The 18,540-nt window shown below is 38.7% G+C and overlaps 1 protein-coding gene across 2 annotated transcripts in view; it reads right to left on the bottom strand.

Moving 5' to 3' along the window:
* LOC133533243 (E3 ubiquitin-protein ligase lubel-like) overlaps window positions 1-18,540 on the bottom strand; it is a 41,241-nt gene that overhangs the window by 16,515 nt on the left and 6,186 nt on the right. For both annotated transcript variants that reach the window (XM_061872195.1, XM_061872196.1), the window contains exons 4-12: window positions 17,306-17,395; window positions 16,872-17,219; window positions 15,515-15,794; window positions 12,973-13,229; window positions 9,296-9,515; window positions 7,967-8,457; window positions 5,090-5,404; window positions 4,708-4,878; window positions 4,375-4,524 (exon numbers count right to left, since the gene is read on the bottom strand). In XM_061872195.1, coding sequence (XP_061728179.1) covers window positions 4,375-4,524; window positions 4,708-4,878; window positions 5,090-5,404; window positions 7,967-8,457; window positions 9,296-9,515; window positions 12,973-13,229; window positions 15,515-15,794; window positions 16,872-17,219; window positions 17,306-17,395 — 2,322 coding nt within the window. The remainder of the gene's footprint in view (window positions 1-4,374; window positions 4,525-4,707; window positions 4,879-5,089; window positions 5,405-7,966; window positions 8,458-9,295; window positions 9,516-12,972; window positions 13,230-15,514; window positions 15,795-16,871; window positions 17,220-17,305; window positions 17,396-18,540) is intronic.

Raw genomic sequence — 18,540 nt, 5'->3', positions numbered from 1 at the left:
GAAACGTTGCCGTCCAAAGCAGACCTGGCGCCGGACTATAATTGCAGAGGCGAAGGCTATTGGGAAGACTTGGAGCGAACTCAAGCACGAAGCTCAAGACCGATCCAGATGGCGGCGCACTGTGGACGCCCTCTGCCCCATCTAGGGGACATAGGACAATAAGTAAGTCATATTATGATATCCAGCTCAACTAAATTAAAATTATTATTATTAATTAGAATTGATATTAAAAGAAAAAAACCTTAACCGTAAAAAAAAAACACTAACTTATGTAACAGTTTTAGATATTTTTGTTATGTTTCTCTTGATTATTAAGCAGGCGCGTGAATATTGTGCCATAAAAGATAGACATGTTCACAATAAATAATAATCGGCACTTACCAATAGTAATATAATTGCTCTCAAAATCCCGTGTCTTAACTGCACTTTATTACTTATTCATTATTCACTTATTTCTCATTTTGTCGCCATTACAAATATAAAGAATGAATAGAAGACTTAAATATTTTTTATTCTTTTGTAATTCTTCTTAAAACCTATTCAAAACTTATATTCTTAAATCATACTTATAATAGATAGTCTGTAGTGCTAAGCTTTCCTTTTACATCGAATTACAGCTATTATACAGCTTATTTATTGCTTGTACAGCTACTGTACAGCTCTAATAACGTGAAAAGCTGTATAATTGGGGCCTTTTTTAGCTTATAAGGGCTGTATAAGCGCTTATACAGCAGTAGTACAGCTTATAGTATTCAAATGATATACAGCTCTTATACAGCTTGCAATGCTACTTGGGATTATATTTCTTTCAATTAATCAATATTTTTATTTGTTAGACATAGGTACATAGATGTTACAATTTAGTACTAATTAGTATCACTATGTCTTACCAGCATTAGGTGTATAAATTTAGTTTTGTGTTGGTAATTTTAACAATAAATTGCATGCTTAAATCTTACCTTATTCTAAACACTATATAATTTTTAGTATTGCATTAAATTAAATTAATGTATTGTCTCTTTTATATTCGTCAATGGAGTAATACGCTTTGTTTGATAAGAATGCAAACAGACGTTTCTTAAAAAGTCTTATGTTCTCTGTATTTAAAATGGCATTGGGTAAAATATTGAAATTTGGGTAAAAAAAAAACACTATATAATTTTTAGTATTGCATTAAATTAAATTAATGTATTGTCTCTTTTATATTCGTCAATGGAGTAATACGCTTTGTTTGATAAGAATGCAAACAGACGTTTCTTAAAAAGTCTTATGTTCTCTGTATTTAAAATGGCATTGGGTAAAATATTGAAATTTTTTAAGCCATTCCAAAAGCACTTTTAGATAAGAATGCCGTTTTAAATGAGATGGTATTGCTAATCTTCCCTTGTTGACGTACACTATTAAAGCTTTGGAATAGATTTTTATTTTGCTTAACATAACATGCGATTTCATAAATATATAGGCATGGGGAAGTCAGTACACGAAGTTTAATGAAATGTTCTTTACAATAGTCAGTTGGTGGGATACCACATACGGCGCGAATACATTTTTTCTGACTTTTGAAAATCATCTCACGATCAGAACAATTGCCCCAAATCATAATTCCGTAACGTAATATTGAAGTTACATAGGCATGCTATGATGTGAGAACCATTGATTGATTTACCAACTTGTGTAAAATATACAGAACATAAGAATATGAATTAAGTTTACTACAAATTATTTCTACTTGATTTTTCCATGTCAACTTATTATCTACTCTTAATCCTAAAAAGTTTGTCGTATTCGTTTCCTCTATGATATGGTAATTATAAGCTACAGTTAAATTATTTATTTTGTTAGTCCGTTGTTTAAAGTTCATTATTTTAGTTTTGTCAAGGTTTATTTTTAAATTATTCGCATCAAGCCATGCAGTTACCGTATCTAAGGTCCTATTTATGTCTGATTGATAAGTGCTCATATCTATATTTGCATTTTCTGCCGAGCAAAAATTACTGTACTATCGTCCGCAAAGAGGACCATAGGTAATTCGATAGCTCTAGGTAGGTCGTTAATATATATTAAAAATAGTAGAGGCCCCAGGATGCTTCCTTGTGGTACCCCACACTTTCCTTGTTGTACTTTATTTCTCTGATATCTGGACTTGGTTTTGGACTTGACGCATACTTGACTGACTTGCGTTATTTGTTTACGATGGTCTAGATATGATTTTATCAGGTCATGCACATTTCCGCGTACTCCATATTGAAATAGTTTGCTTAGAAGGATATTGTGATCAACGAAGTCAAAAGCATTTGACATGTCCATATAAAGATCACTGACGGGAATCCTTTTATCTACATTTAACATAACCGGTTTTAGCATGTCATAGATAGCCATTTTTATTGACCGGTTCTTCCGGAAACCTTTCTGTTCATTTGCAAGTAGGTTTTTTGTTTCAAAATATTGATAGAGCCTGTTATATATTACCTTTTTAATGATTTTCGAGAAATTGGAGAGCAATGCAACTGGGCGGTAGTTTTTAGGGTTTTCTTTGTCTCCTCTCTTATAAATTGGTTTCACGATAGCTATTTTTAAGCTATCTGGCTGGAAAAACACCGGTCTCTATGCAAAGATTTACAATATACTTAAGTGGGTTAATGATATTAGTACAGGATTTTTTAATAATTTTCGTTGATATGTCATCGTATCCCGTACTGCTCGTATTTTTTTAAAGAGTTTATGATCATTTAAATTCGTCGGTCTTACAATAACAGAGTTAGGCGTGTTTTTAATTAAATTGCGATGTCGATTGTTATTATTGGTTTGAATACAATGAATGTCTGTATTAATTCTTTCAATAAAATAGTTGTTAAATGTTTGCGCAATATCTGATGGCTTTGTTATTGTTTCATCTCCAACTTTTATCTGCCGAATACCTTCTTTTGGATGGGTTGATTTGGGTCCGTTAATAATGTTCCATGTCGCTTTTGATTTGTTGGGTGAGTTCTTTATATAAAAATCATTTTGTGTTTTGTGCGTTAGCTAGATTTTTTTTAAGACGTTGCGTATAGTTTTTTAATTGAATTTTGTTACTTGCATTAAGTTGTAATCTGTATTGCCACAGCATTTCTCGTTTTCTCTTGCAGCACCTTTTTATGCCTTTAGTCAGTGGCGGATTTACCAGCAGGCTGAGTAGGCTCGAGCCTAGGGCGGCAGATTTTGGGGGCGGCAAATTTGGGGAACGATGTTTTTTTTTTTACCTCATAGAAATCAAAAAGATTTTTCTATGACGGTTTTCTGATGTCTTACAGATAGAAGTCTGCAACAAATTTTGTCGATTACTTTTCTCTCTCACTTGTCATTGCACATTCCGAGAGTAGCAAACTTCCATATTCTAGAGTAAAACAGCTAGTTCGCCGCCCCTGGCTTTAGTGATCCATCTCGGTTGAATAAGCGATTTTATTTTTAATGTGATGATAGGAAAACATAAATTGTAAAAGAGTCTTTCAGTGGGTTCTATTATATTTTAACAGAATTAATGTGAATTCGTCGTAATTTCATGGTATTTAATAATTCATTTTGTTGATACAAATAAACTGCTGCCGAGGAACAAAAATCTATGGAGTCTATATTAATTTTTTTTAACACCACGTCGATGGCAATCATGCATACGGTTTATCTGGTGGTAAGCGGTCACCATAGCCTATGGACTCCTGAATGACCAGGGATGTCACCTACGCGTTGTTGCTGTTGTCGTAGATAAAATTATTTTGAATAGAACTTGTAAATCAATCTTTTGAATACTTTACGTCATAAACAAAAACGTCACTCAAGGGAACGGACGCAAGCGCAAGCTAATGTAAACATTACCTATAAATGATAAAGAAGCGTTTTTCTCTTCTATTAGCCAGGAACAGCCTCCCGGGTGATAGCTCGTATAGTGGTTAATGCCTATGTATGGTGAACTCTCGTGGACGTCAGCTGCCGCTCCGTTGGTGGGTTGAGGAATGACAGCCATCGAAACACGTAAAAAATTGTCAGCGCCTCTCGCTTGATACTTTGTCAGATAAAAAAATTGTCATCGCTTCACGTTTGATACTTTGTCGGATGATAGTTAAGATGCTAGTGTGAATTTAAAAAATCGTGAGCCGGTTGTATCGCGGTGGAGAGAACGTCAGCTGCTCGCATGCACATGTAAAAATTAAGTGCTTTACCTTTTTATGATAATTATAACAAAATCATGAGAGCATCTAATCTATCATCTGACAAAGTATCAGCCGGGAGGCGATGACTGGCGATATATGTTCCTGGCCCGCGGTCTATCATAGTCTGGCATAAAAAGCGCAATGCCTCACGGTAATGAAGACCAAAGGACTTTGGCTGGGTACTCGCCTGCACCTCCGCCGCGCTGAAGCCGAGCCGCTCGGCCGCGTCCATGAGCCGCGCCAGCTCCAGCCCGCGCTCCGCCTCGCGCGCCGCGCCCGCCCCCAGCGCCTCCATCGACAGCGTGCGGTTGTATGCCAGCGGCTCGGGGGACGCCGCCTGTTGGTAATTCACTTTTAGTAGGGTTTTCGTGGAGGAAAAGGGGGTTTTGTGCGGAGTTATTTGATCGTACTCGTATGGTTGTAAATAATTCGAGTCGATTGAGATACTAGTAATAAAGAAAAACTATCTCTCGCTCTCCAGACAGAAGTTTAGAGTTGAGAAATATCAGTCAAGCATCACCTCGGAGCCGTAAAAGCTGGAGCGGCGCCGCGCGCGCTGCGGGCGCAGGTCGAGGTGCGAGGCGCGGCGCGCCAGGCGGCGGCGGCCGGCGTCGCTGTCGCCCGCCGGGCTGCTGTCGCGTGGCGAGCGCCACTCCCAGCGCCCGGCGGTGCGCACGCTGCGCTCGCTCTCCTGCCGGAATTTTCAACTCTTAAACACAAAACATTTCGCAACGATTGTGTACGCAGCTAGTCTGGCAAAGCAATCTTCTTAGTAGTAAAAATTTTTGGGTCAAGATCTCATACCGATTTAGAATTTCGCGTCTTTTTATGTATAAATAGGTAGGTAAATTTATTATTTTGTGAAATGTACGTAGAAACTGCAGAATGCAGAGAAAGCTAACCCGTGTATCGCTGGACAGCGAATGCCTGCTATGCGAGCGTTCGCGCCGAGCTTCGTCTCGGAACCGCCGACGGGAGCGCGACCGCGGCACCGACGGAGCACGTTCCCGCTCTCGTTCCCTCTCCCTTTCTCGCTCGCGTTCTTTTTCCCGCTCGCGTTCCTTCTCCCGCTCGCGTTCCTTCTCCCGCTCGCGTTCCTTCTCCCGCTCGCGTTCCTTCTCCCGCTCGCGTTCCTTCTCCCGCTCGCGTTCCTTCTCCTGCTCGCGTTCCTTTTCTCGCTCACGCTCACGCTCCCATGGTGTTGGTACTTCATACGTCTGAAAAACAAAAATGATTTTCGACTAGGTTTGCTTATTTTCATTTTATCGGCTACGACTGCAGTGTAGAGTCTAACCGAACTTGACAGAGTTGAAAAAGTTAGGTAAGGTATTTTTTCTACTCCTCTACTGTTATCTGTCATTTATACATTCATGAACAGTATATAAGAATGTTACTAAATGAGTTACGAAAAGGCGTCGCTTACCAGCCGGGCCAGGGCGGGCTGGGCGTGTAAGATTGTATGCTCTCGTATCTTAGCTGTATACTTTTGGTTTGTTTACTTATATGATTCTACTAGTTAAAAGCATTATTTTGACTCGTAGGAAAACTAGTGTATGCAACGTTGTATAAGTCGGTCAAAAAATACTCGTGGCGTATGCCTTTACAATGTTCAACTTGGCCTGTGGCTCCGTCTCACATTGTAACCCACGCTCAAGTAACACAAGGCTGCTGAATATTGTTTGAAAAATAGAGCATGCCGGTACTGTAAGCCGAACACGGTAGCTGAATAATGCCTGTAACAGCGCTATTGCAGACGTTATACAGAAGATTTGGGCACAAATTAAACAGCTTACAACTGAACAGTGAGTACATAGTGGTGAATCCGGTGAATAACACTTTTATAGAGGCTGTCAAAAGATTCCATACTGCTTTTAAACTAAAGTTATCCAGCTTTGTACATAATGAATCAGTTATTCACACGTTATACAGCTTTTGGTTCACAAGTGCATCTTTACAGAAAATATATTCAGATATTAGCTATAAAATGAGTGTTTAATCAATATATGTTTTGTCTTCCATTTTAATTTGTGAACTTGTGTCAAAGTTTAGTTTCTGAAGTGAATACAAAATATGGGGACATTTACCATTTATATTGTGTACTTACACAGATTTGATGTTTTTATAACTTCAATTTCATTACGCATGCCACTTTACTGTGAATGTATATATATTTTTTTATTAAAATTTTAAAGCGCCGCGTAATTAATGCACTTTTTAAAAAGTAAATATAGATTCCACTAATCCACTTTTCAATTTGTGTTTTTTTTGCGGCGATAATGTTTTAGTGATAAAAAATGTATTTTAACAAGTTATGCTACGATAAAATTCGTTTTATAAATGAATAAACATTGGTTTTTCAGGTCATTTTGGATTCCTATTTAATTGTAGAGGTTAGAATATGAGCAACCGTGATGGCGTCCGACCGTGCTGAATCTAAGCTTCTGCCACAGCTATTAATGTGCTAAATTTCTGAACAAGCATTCAGATTAGTCGCGTTACCAAGCTACATTTTAGATAATAATAGTTTTAGATCAAGAAGTTTTGAATAACATCGGTATAAGATTAATTGTTTTCTCAATCTTAACGCATATTAAGTTTCTATACACAAATAGTAAAAACCATCGATCCTCACTAGTTTGATGAGAAACATTGTAGATGTGTAACACGGGCAATATTAAACCCTACTTTTTACTAATATTCATAAACACAATATAATATTTAAGTTATAGAATTATTTTTATATTATTTTTTAATATTGATGCACATGAAACCGTTAAATACAGGTATTGTCGTACAAATTACACACGTTGTCACGGCACAATTTTGATCACGCTTTTTGCTTAAATTAAATAATATACCCCCGCGCACTTGTTAACAACAAAGGAGTAGTTTGTATAACACTTCTCAATGCGTCATTTAACTACCATGTATGTTGTGGAAATGAATAAAGTGTTTATCTAACTATCTATCTTTTTTGCAGCTTTTAACAAGAAAAGATAGTACATGTGTACTAAAACCGCTATAACTTAGGTATAAGTGTGGTTATAGTCGTTATGTAGTAGCTATAATTAACACATATATGGAGCTACTGGATAACAAATAAGATGTGGATTTCATTACAGCTTCCAGTAACATCGTCGACCTTTATCCAAAAACTAGCATTAAAACAGAAACTATAACCGCTTTTATACAGTCAAAAGTCTCCACGGACGCTTTTTTTCAGCATTTAGTAACCACTACACTACCACCACCACTACTTAAGAAAAATGTGTTTAATATTCCACAATAAAGAATATACACAGCTAATTGCTGCTAATGGCTCTATTTTGCAGCTTTTAGTATATACAAATGCTTTACGCTGAATAATGTCTGACTAACTGTAAAAGAAATAAGTATTATTCAGCTTTATTATGCAAAACCGATACTATACAAAATCTATTCAGCATAAATTGGTATAGGGGCCCACATATTTTCTTAATCCGAATTTAGTAATTTCCAGCGCTTACACACAAAATTAATGCAATCTTAATTTGAATAAGATCATAATTTAACTGTATTATCCTGCTTGTATGTTGCTTGGGCGTCACTCGCCTTTTTAACCCTTCTTATGCAACGGTTGTATAAAATACTAGTACATACTTCTAAGGTCCTCTTGGAATAAGTAGACGAATTTAAAAAGAGGCTATTATTTTTGTGCGGAAACACTACCGGTGTCACAATGGCGTGGTATTTATGGGACACTTATAAGTACAGGTATTCCTTATTTCTGTGTGTATTACCTGAGTTGAAATACTTTGAGGGGGTGGCGATGTACCCGTATTGGAAACTTTCGACCGACTGAACGGCGACCGGCCGCGGCTCTCAGCGCTTCCCCGCTGCGGGGAAGCGCCAGCGGACTTTTTTTGGTTCGTACTTTCTCGTGGCGGTGAAGGCCCCACCGAGATGTTGTGCCGTATTGTAGGTTCAGGCGGAATTCTTGCTACTGAAGTTCGGGTTTCTTCTCGAGGCGGTGATGGACCAACAGATACGCTGTGTCGCCCTTGTTCATTTCCATTGTAAGTTGTTCTGCCATTCATTTCCCTATTCCGAACTTCCTTAGGCGGCGATGGCCCCACGGCCATGTCATGTCGCCGAGACTGATCGTCCACGTCCCGCACTGGCGTAACGAGTCGGCTTGTTGGTTGTCTAGGTTTGTTTTCCCTCGGCGGCGATGGGCCGCATCCGGTTGAAGACTTCTGTTTTTTCGACTGGACTTTGGGAACCTCGCCATCTATAACAGTTAAACATACTCATACAAAGTTCAGGGTTTTCATATTTATTCAGAATTAATTGTCATATTTGCCTCCTATAATGCTAAGTAGAGCCTTTAGAGAAACAATTTGTGTATAAACACCTGTTAGTGCCTGAACCTATTTCGCGAATAATAAAATCGAAACGATACAAAAAATCAGTACAAAATTTGCTTTAAGGCCGTCCCCTATCTGAATGACCTCGCGCGATCCAACTCTCTCGACCCTCCCTCGTTCTTCACGTTTACAACTTGAATTTGCACAACCAATCAAATTATTGCGCCCGTTCGCTCTCTTAACACTCACTCACTCAAAATCGTACGATCAATTCACAGAGAATAATTGCTCGCGCGTCGCGTCTAGTGATACAGGTTCCCCGTCCAGCAGCGACTGCCCCTCGTCGCCCGCGCAGACACCCGCGCGCCGGGGCAACGCACGAAGTTAAATAGTAATAATTTCTCAAAAACTACTTATATACTTGAAAAATCGCAGACGCAATTGAAGTGTACATCATTATTCACTATTGGTTACAGTTTCGTATCTAGCGTTGCATAATAAGGGAGTTTATACGGATTTTAACTCGAGAAAGGGGTTCACGGAAAAAAATATATTTGTGATACGATATGTTTTTCGAAATAGTAGACATAATTAAAGAACAATTACCAGGGGGTAACCCCTTAAGATACGAGTCACGGGAAAAACACGTAAAAAAGTTCTCGCTAACAACACCCAAGTACCTATGTACATATAAGTAGGTATGTGTTTTCTTTTGGGTAGGAAGTTAAATTACCGCACTATCAAACAGGATTTATTATTTACTTTGTTTTTGGCGAGTGTCGCTGGACCCAGCCGTGTCGGAGATGTGTAGGGTCGCTATGGCGTCGGCGGCGCCGCCGGCCACGACCCTGGGCGCCGTGGTGGGCGTGCGGCAACACACCGCGCACACGCGCTCGCCCGGCTCGTTCACGAACGTGCAGTGCTCGCACTGCCACGACGACGCCGGCGGCGGGGGCGCCGGCCCTAAACTGTCGTCTTCTACCTGTAGCAAATAATACAAGTAATATTATAGAAAATATTTTAGATGTGCCCACATCTTTGTTGTGGAAATTTGAAAAACTGCGTACTACATAATATACTCTGTATCTTTAGGTATTGAAATAAAAGTAAACAAGCAATTTGTACAATTTGTATCGGGTAGTTATAACATTTAGTGCTTAACCCTTAATTCATGGCCAAGACCCATCGAGCGTATACAATACGCCGGGCCACTATACAATCCGTTTTTAGCTAAAACGTATGACTCAGCTTATGGGTTTCGGGCCTGGCGCGCACGGTAAATAAACCGCCGCATGTGAAGCCGACCAGTTGAATAACAATATGCAACACTTTTACTAACCACCTTTTTTCTGTGCCTATCAAAAAAGATATTGCAGTTTGTAGGAATGAACATTTTTACTTTTTACATATTTCACTTGCTGTGTTTGTTGTTATTTATGGGTCAAATCTTGGAAGTTCATTTTGACCCATTTTCCTTGCCGTACCCCTCACATAAAACAAAATATAAAAAAAAACTTGTAAATATATGTCACACACTATTATGATAATACAATATTAGTTAGTGGTGACTGTTTCTACTGCCTTGTTTAATATTGAAACGAAAAAAAAGTATGAATATTAACATCATTGCTAGTAGGTAATTGCCTAAGATACAATACAACGATCACCAAATATTATGACATAAAAGTACACTGGGAGAAAATCCTCGTTGCCTTACTACTCACACAAAACAAATTATTATTATACTACGGATTGGTAAATGTTGCGTGCTATCATAAAATGGTACAATATCAAACAGCTTCAACATGAAATATGCTTTAAAACCAGCCAATAAAGTTTATTTTAGCCTGCTACAGAAACATTTGTAATTTTTACAAGTAGCACAGTGACCCATACCCTGAGCTATGTCCATAACTTCTAAAATATACATATTTTTGGTATTTTTGAAATATGGATTTATCTGTTTGCTTGCAGTGCGTATGTATCTAGAATTTCAGTATATTTACTATATTGCACTGATAGTAAACCAAAATTGAATATTCTAGGCTCTAGTTTCATTTTAAAAAACGCGTTTATATTTTTTTATCGTAATAGGGTAGTGGCACCAAAAGATGACCGGCCCCCAAAAGATGAACATTTGTCCTTACAATCGATATAATTAAATCGTGAATTATTTTGCGCATCTGAGGGTATTATTTACTAACGCAGCAATACTTTGCCGAGGCTAACATTTAAACTCCCAGACAATTGTGCTGTGCGTGTGGCTGAGAGCGGTCGTCAAATGCGCGGTCCACACCAAAATCGCCATTTGTATGGAGATCTTAATAAGATTAGCGCTTCAAAGTATAAGCTTATAATTGCGTATAAAATTGAATTATGCATTTACTTATATGATTTTACAAAGAAAAGATTCTAGATTAATTCCTCTAACGTTTTCGTTATCAAGTATTGCATATTTTATCTTATTTTATTAAAATATTTGCAGTTCAAGTTATGGTTCCAATAACTTGTAACCATATTGTGTGGTTTGTGTAATAATGTCCTATAATATTTATTTTATTTATTTATTTATTTATTTAATATTGTATGCTTAAGCCAATAGATGACCGGCGGTCAACTTTTGGGCAAGGGCTTGTTTTTTCAAATGCTTTTATAAAATATAATAGAAAAGGTAGACGCATAATTTATGTTTTAAATTGATAGCTGGCTAGGCCTTGATCAGTTATTTCAAGGTTTATTTTAGTATGGGCTGTTCAACTAAAAATCTTATCCCTAAAAGATGAACTATGATAATTTACTAGTTCATCTTTTGGGCTCAATTCTAATACATGAATTTCGCATTAATTTTGATAGTTCATTTCTTCAATACCGTGGCGAAAACTTGAAACAAGTAATTTGTTCGTTCATGTTTTGGGTAGCATTTTCAACACTGAACAAGTTTAATTGTAAAAATAGTGAATTTTATATCTTTAATCGGTAGCTTAATTACTTTTTTATATTATTTACAAATACAAATTTAAAAAGTGTAGAAGTTAATTTATTAAGTCGTTTTAATTTATTTGAGGATCATATTTTCTTCTTGGAGCAAAATTGCAGGGCATTTTTTTCTCTCTCTGGCACAAATAATTTAAACTGCTATTTTATACACCATTTTTTTCGCTACCGATTATAATTGCTCAGTGGTTAGAATTTAACAAAAGGGGCAAAGTGACACGCTATCTATACTTGTTCATCTATTGGCATCTTGTCGTTCAATATTAGGCTACTTGATTTTGATTTTATACTCGTTCATCTTTTGGGGTCAAAATGTTGAGAGATAGGGCACCGTGTTCATCTTCTGGGCATTTTGCCCTATTTCATCATATAATATTTTTTTATAAATATACTGAATTACAATATGAGCATTAGGAATAATTAATTCTAATCTAGATTATATGCTGAATCATATTAAAACATTAAAGTTGTTAAAAGTAATTTACAACATATGTAAAAAAAATCTAAAGTTGGGGTAGTCGCTTAACTGGTCATCTTTTGGTGATTTCACCCTATACCTTATAGAAATGGTTGTTACTTGGCGGATACTTACGTTATTACGTTAAGTTACGTTTCGTTTATGTTTAAATTAGAATTTATTCATGACTCACATGTGGGTCACTGGCCTTGCGGAAATGTTCGAGCATGACCATAAGCTGAGTCGCTGGCCCTAAATGGGTAACCAACCAAATATAAAACCGCCTGGATTTGTCACTGAACGACCTGACTTTAACCCACATTATTTGATCATGTAATATTTTCATCTACCCTCGACTGGCTTAAGGAACCATTTAAGGGTAGATTATGTTTACTTTTATTTAAATACCTAAAAATACAGAGTATAAACAATGAATTATTATATTATAGGTACAGTAGTATTATAGTTGGTTGTTGTTGTTAAAGTAGCACCGCCCACAATCTCTCTGCTTTGCCTAAAGGTTGTCTGGTAGAGAATGCCTGTCATGGCATTAAGTTCACCTTTTGTACTATAAAGTTTTCTTTTGTGCAATAAAGATTAAATAAATAAATAATAATTATTTATTTTTTCTTATATTTTTAAGCATAGGTTAAATGTATGTAGTTATTGAACTATGGTTTTTATCGCATTTTTTTCTATAGTAGTCGTTTAAACAAAGTTTAAAAAAAAAAAACTAACTTATTTTCCGCGTATTTGTAGCTTTAGCTATTCTGACAGGACTTTGGGATTTATATTGAACCATTTTTCTCGCAGGACGTCAGTAGGTTTCAGCGGCTCGCGTTGGCCAGCCTCGGAGTCGGCGGCGACGGCGCGGCGTGCGGTGCTTGGTGTGATAAAACGTGCACGGACACACGCTCATAGTGATCGTTTGACGCATTATTTTTTCAATCGCAAGACGTTAAAATCAAGCATTTCAAAAATCACTTACTTCGGATGGATTTGCAGTTATCCGCACCGGACTTTGGACTTTAGTGTGAACCGTTTTTCTGGCAGGACTTTGCGGTTTCAGTGGCTCGCGATGGTCGCTCTCCTCGCTCTCGGAGTCGGCATCGCTGGACGGTAGCGGCGGCGGCGATGGCGTGCGGTGCTTGGGGCGGCGCGACGCGCGCGAGCGCACGCTCATGGCGGGGGACGCGGCGCGGGAGCCGGCGCGGGACGCCGCGCGAGACATTGCGCGGCTGTCGGCTGGAATTTTTTTAGAAGTTAGAGTGGTCTCTGATGGTGATGTTAGATACTAACAGAATCATTAACCGTTGATATAATAATAATAGACAAATGCCTTACGGTGGAGTGTGATGTTTTACTTTGTTATGATATAACCTCATTATCTTTGATCATGAATCTCTTAACTTGTTATTTTAATTAATAATTATATTTAAGGGGAGGGGCACTGTTTATCCTAAATCACAGGTTCACCTACTTAGGAAACAGACCTTCTGGTTTACTTTTAAGAATCCTTTTTACAAGTTTGTTTATGAAATAAATTATTATTATTTATATGATACTTATAATATACTTCGCTAGATGGTGTATAAACGTTGGATGTTACCGGTAATAGCCTAGTCTTTATTCTTTATTCAGGCAAACACAAAGTATAAGTTTACAGCTACAGCCAAGGCACTTATACTGTTAATACATATGTAGTCAGAACATAACATTAGTTGCTTTTTTGCTGCTAACTGTGCTTTCGACTCGATGTGCGGGCCGAAGTTGAGTTTCGAAGTCAGCGAGATTCCGAGAAGCTCAAGATGGTCGGTTATCGGAAGGGATACATTTCGGAAAGTAGGAGTCAGATGGAATGGACTCCGTTTGGCGGAGATAAGACACGCCTGGGTCTTACTAGCATTGAACGAGACCAAATTGGCTTCACCCCAATCAGAGACTGCCTTTAGTGACACGTTCATGCGTTCGACCATTGCCTCCCTGAGCGACTGTATTTGGACTCCACTAGCTCGTGAATTGGGTATGTAGCTTTCAACAACCGTAGTGTCATCTGCATATCCGAACGTACCTGGTTTCAGCAGGTCGTTTATGTGGAGCAGGAAAAGGGTCGCTGAAAGCACGGACCCCTGAGGGACTCCGGCATTGATTGCCAATTGATCGGACGAGCAGCCATTAATGACCACACGAATCGATCGATCCCTCAGAAAGTCTGATATCCAGTCACAAAAACTAGGGGGAAAACCGAAGGAATCCTCAACAAGGTGAGGCAGTATTTTACACCTAGGCAACTGCTCGACCTTTACCTAGCACAAGTGCGATCGTGTGTGGAATACTGTTCGCATCTGTGGGATGGTTCAGCAAAATACCAGCTTGAGGCGCTCGAGTCAGTTGAGAGGAGAGCCAAGAGAATCATTAATGATGACGATCTGACGAATGCTCGACTCCAAAGTCTGGAGCATCGTCGCAAGGTTGCCAGCCTAACGATCTTTTACAGGATACATTTCGGAGAGTGTGCCGAGGAACTGCACAACCTTATTCCTCCGTCCCCATTTCACCATCGGACTACCAGACAATCGGCACTCCGGCACCGCTTCATGGTAGGTATTCCACAAATACGCACGAAGCGTTTTGCTTCAACATTTCTTATGCGAACTGCCAAGGAGTGGAATGCCCTGCCCGCTTCTGTGTTTCCGCATGAGTACAATCTGGGTCTCTTCAAGGCTAGGGTAAATAGGTATCTCATAGGTAAGCGTGCTCCACCGTAGACCGCATCATCACTTACCATCAGGTGAGATCGTGGTCAAACGCTTGCCTATCGTTATAAAAAAAAAAAATTAGTAAACTTGTATTACACACATTATACATTTTTGGAACTATCTCTAGAATTAAACATACATATAATGTATTACTAAGTTACATCATCATCATTATCCTTGCCTTATCCCATTTACTTGGGGTCGGCACATCTAACACTCTGGCGCCATTTTTGTATTACTAAGTTACATAGAGATTTAAAAAAATATATATATTAAGTAACATACGTAGAGTTTAAAAAAATCCTGATACGTTGTAGGGACGGCCAGTTGTCTGAGAATATGTCTGCGTTTTGGACTATAGCTATGAAGTTATTTAGTAATTCTATTGCTATTCTATTCTATTTTATTCTATTGCTATTATTCTATTCTATTCTATTGCTTCTATTCTATTTAGTTAGTCGATAGTAACGCTGCCTACAAAACAGAAGAATTCGTGTACGAATTCTGGCAAGGGCATTTATTTTTGCCTTCATCACGAATATGTTTGTTCCTAAATTATGGATGCATCTAAGTATGTATTTATCTATAAGTATGTCCGTATGTACATTATCACCTAGTACCCATAGGACAAGTTCTGCTTAATTTGGGTCTGGGTCGATATGTCCCAAAACATTTATTTATTTATGAGGCGGCTAAGTGGCATTAGCATAATTTCAGCAGTGGAGAATAAAGGCTGATGACGTAATGTGATACTCAAGTTCGACGGCGTACCTCTGCGATAAGGTTGAGGTGTCATCGTCGAATGCATATGAGCGTGCGGATGCATGTGCTGCGGCGGGCAGCACTGCCAGCCCCACGGGCCGGGGTCGAGGCTGGCGCAGCTGCCGTAGCGCCACGGCGCGCCGGCGCAGTGCGCGCAGCCCGGGCACGGCGGCGCCGGCTGGCCCAGCTCCAGGACCGAGGCGCCGCGGCGCATAGGCCGGCTCCAGGTTTGCGCTTGAGGTAGCATCTCGGGCCCGTCCCATGGTTCATGCATCATTGGCTGTTGAACCTGCCGGAACATTTTAGAAATTACAACGACGTCCCAAATTCTTGATATTTCATTACCACGACTTTAATTTTGTTTCGGCAATGTACGCGTCCAAGTACCTAAGTATAGTACCTAGTTGTTATGGAAAATTGTTCAATAACTAAAGGTAAAGTAAAATAAAGAAATAACAATTATATTATTTTACCAAAATCAAATAATTATATTCATTTTAAAAGAAGTATTGAGTACAATGGAATCAAAATTTTTAATTTTTTAAGTAATGACATAAAACAGTGCACTAATTTAAATGAATTCACAAAAAGGCTAAAATCTTATACCTTTAAACGAGCAATTCTTGTATATATATATGTATATATATTTCCGGGATCTCGGAAACGGCTCTAACGATTTTGCTGAAATTTGGTATATGGGGGTTTTTGGGGGTAAACAATCGATCTAGATTAGTCTTATGTTTGGGAAAACGCGTGTTTTCGAGTTTTCATGCGTTTTTCTTTCGACGCGGAATATGGTCGCTAATTTCGTGTTGCCGGCCACTGTCCGTCTGGTCCAGCGGGTTAAGACGCAGACTGCTAAACGAGTGTTACGGGTTCGAATCTCGCCCGGTGACTAAGTTTTTTTTTTTATATATGTTCAAGTTTATATATAATTTTTTAATTTTTATTGTTTTAGACAAGTTTAATGTAGTAAAAAAATGTAGATAAGATTATCACCTATACACCACCATATTACAACAAATAGTTATAACCGAGCAATGCTCGGTCGCCCAGGTACTGTTATTTAATAAACAGACCTTATTACTGCCTTGCAGGAATATTTCCAGAAACTGTATGAATAATAATAATATTTTATTTAAATTTGTATAATACTCGTAATAATTTTCTTAGCTTCAGTATTACCGAATTATTAGCTATAGAAATTTAATGTTATCGTAAACTTAGGCTAAATGTATTACCTGTAAATGCAAGTGTGGCAGAACATGCATTCATGTAACCTATCTACTGACATGACAAATTGTAATATCTGTGTAATGTTCTAGCAAAATAAATGATTCTGATTCTGATTCTGAAAGATACCTACCATGTTAGTCGGCACGTTATAAGGCGGCAGCGACGCTCTGGGCCGCCCCCACGTCTGCGGCGCATGACCCATCGTGTTATTGTGGTACGGCATGACTTGCGGTGCAGGAGCGGCAGCTTGAAGTTGACTCGTCGGTAAATAAGGCATGCTGCCGACATGAGCAGAAGGCGCCGGTGGCAATATCTTGCTCAGGTGGGGAGGTATGGGCTGCGGGACCCCGTGGTTGCTTAAAGGTCGTGTCGGTGCTTGGTTTTGTGCCGTCATAGTATTGATGGAACCGAGCGTAGCTCGACGTGGCTGCTCTTGTACGGGAGGTCTAGGGCTAGCACTTGATCGGTCGCCGCTTATCTATAAATCAAATAAAGATTTTTTAAACAAAACAATTTAAAATAAATTAGAGGTATGTTCAGCGTGAGTGTGATGGCTTAGTATACCTTGTGCCGTCGAGGCGGTGGTACTGGAGCGGTAGTTTTGGGTGGCAGCGGCGGACGCTGCTCTTCGCGTAACTGCGTCACGGACAGAGCCTGGGGCAATAAAATATTTTTTTATTATTATTTCAAGTTGTTAGAAGGTCGAACAATACTGTTCTACCTTATGGATGGCTAGGGGGTTTCGTAAGCCTTCAGTAAGAAATGCATATAGGTACTTGAAAAATTCGACTAATGCCGCCGTGACACCGGTGGCCGAGTGGCTCAGGCACCTGCCGCGATAGCAGAGGACGCTGGTTCGATTACAGCCTGGGGCACTGGAGGCCTTGGTCACTTTTTAGGGCTCCGTAGTCAGATAGGAACCCTTATAGTTTCGCCATGTCCGTCTGTCTGCCTGTTTGTGTGTGTGTCTAAATGTTTTTCGCTATGGGATATTTACTTTAGTCATGCAAAGTCTCCGATTGCAAGTAAGTTCAAAGAAAAAAACCATGGCCATACGTCTATTACTTTAATTAGGTACTGATTAATGCAAATTTGCTTATTTGTTTAACTCGGGCGAAATGTACCATTTCATCCCTTGGTTAACAATCTACTAACCTAATAGCTCCAGTTTAGCTTATTGTGACGGAAGGGTAACTACGGAACCCTACACTGAACATGGCCCGACATGCTCTTGCCCGGTTTTTATGTATTATGGTTACTTCTTCTTAGTATATGTGATTGATTTCAGTTTAAAATAATTTTGATTTGAATGAAAGCATAGCAGTGTAGAAAGTGTCAGGAGAAACAATAAAGGAAGGCGATGACCTCTGACTTTTTAACCGACTTCAAGATTTCAAAAGGAGGAGAGGTTATCAATTCGGTTGTATGTTTTTTTTCCATAACTCCGTCATTTCTGAACCGATATTGAAAATTATTTTTTTGTTTGAATTTCTATATAAACAGATTGCTCCCGTTTTTGTCAAAACTGAGTTCTGATGAAGGGATCCATGAGGAATCGAGGGAACTCTTCAAATGTGAAAGGCATACATATAGTGATTTTTGTATTTTCTTTAACAAATGAAGCATTTACATTTAAAAAAGTGACATTTGATGAAGGGGAACTGCTGATGATGATCAGAATGGAACTCTTCAACAACGCATAGTACACGTTTGGCGATTTTTCCTCTTCGCTGTATTTGATAAGCGAATTAGATTTTCAAGAGAAATTTTTGTCAAGTTCGAGTTCTGACGATGGGGTC

Source organism: Cydia pomonella, unplaced genomic scaffold (genome assembly GCF_033807575.1).
Source record: "Cydia pomonella isolate Wapato2018A unplaced genomic scaffold, ilCydPomo1 PGA_scaffold_143, whole genome shotgun sequence".
Taxonomy (NCBI): Eukaryota; Metazoa; Arthropoda; class Insecta; order Lepidoptera; family Tortricidae; genus Cydia; species Cydia pomonella.
The sequence above is the reverse complement of the archived record's forward strand: the minus strand, read 5'-3'. Positions and strand labels throughout refer to the sequence as shown.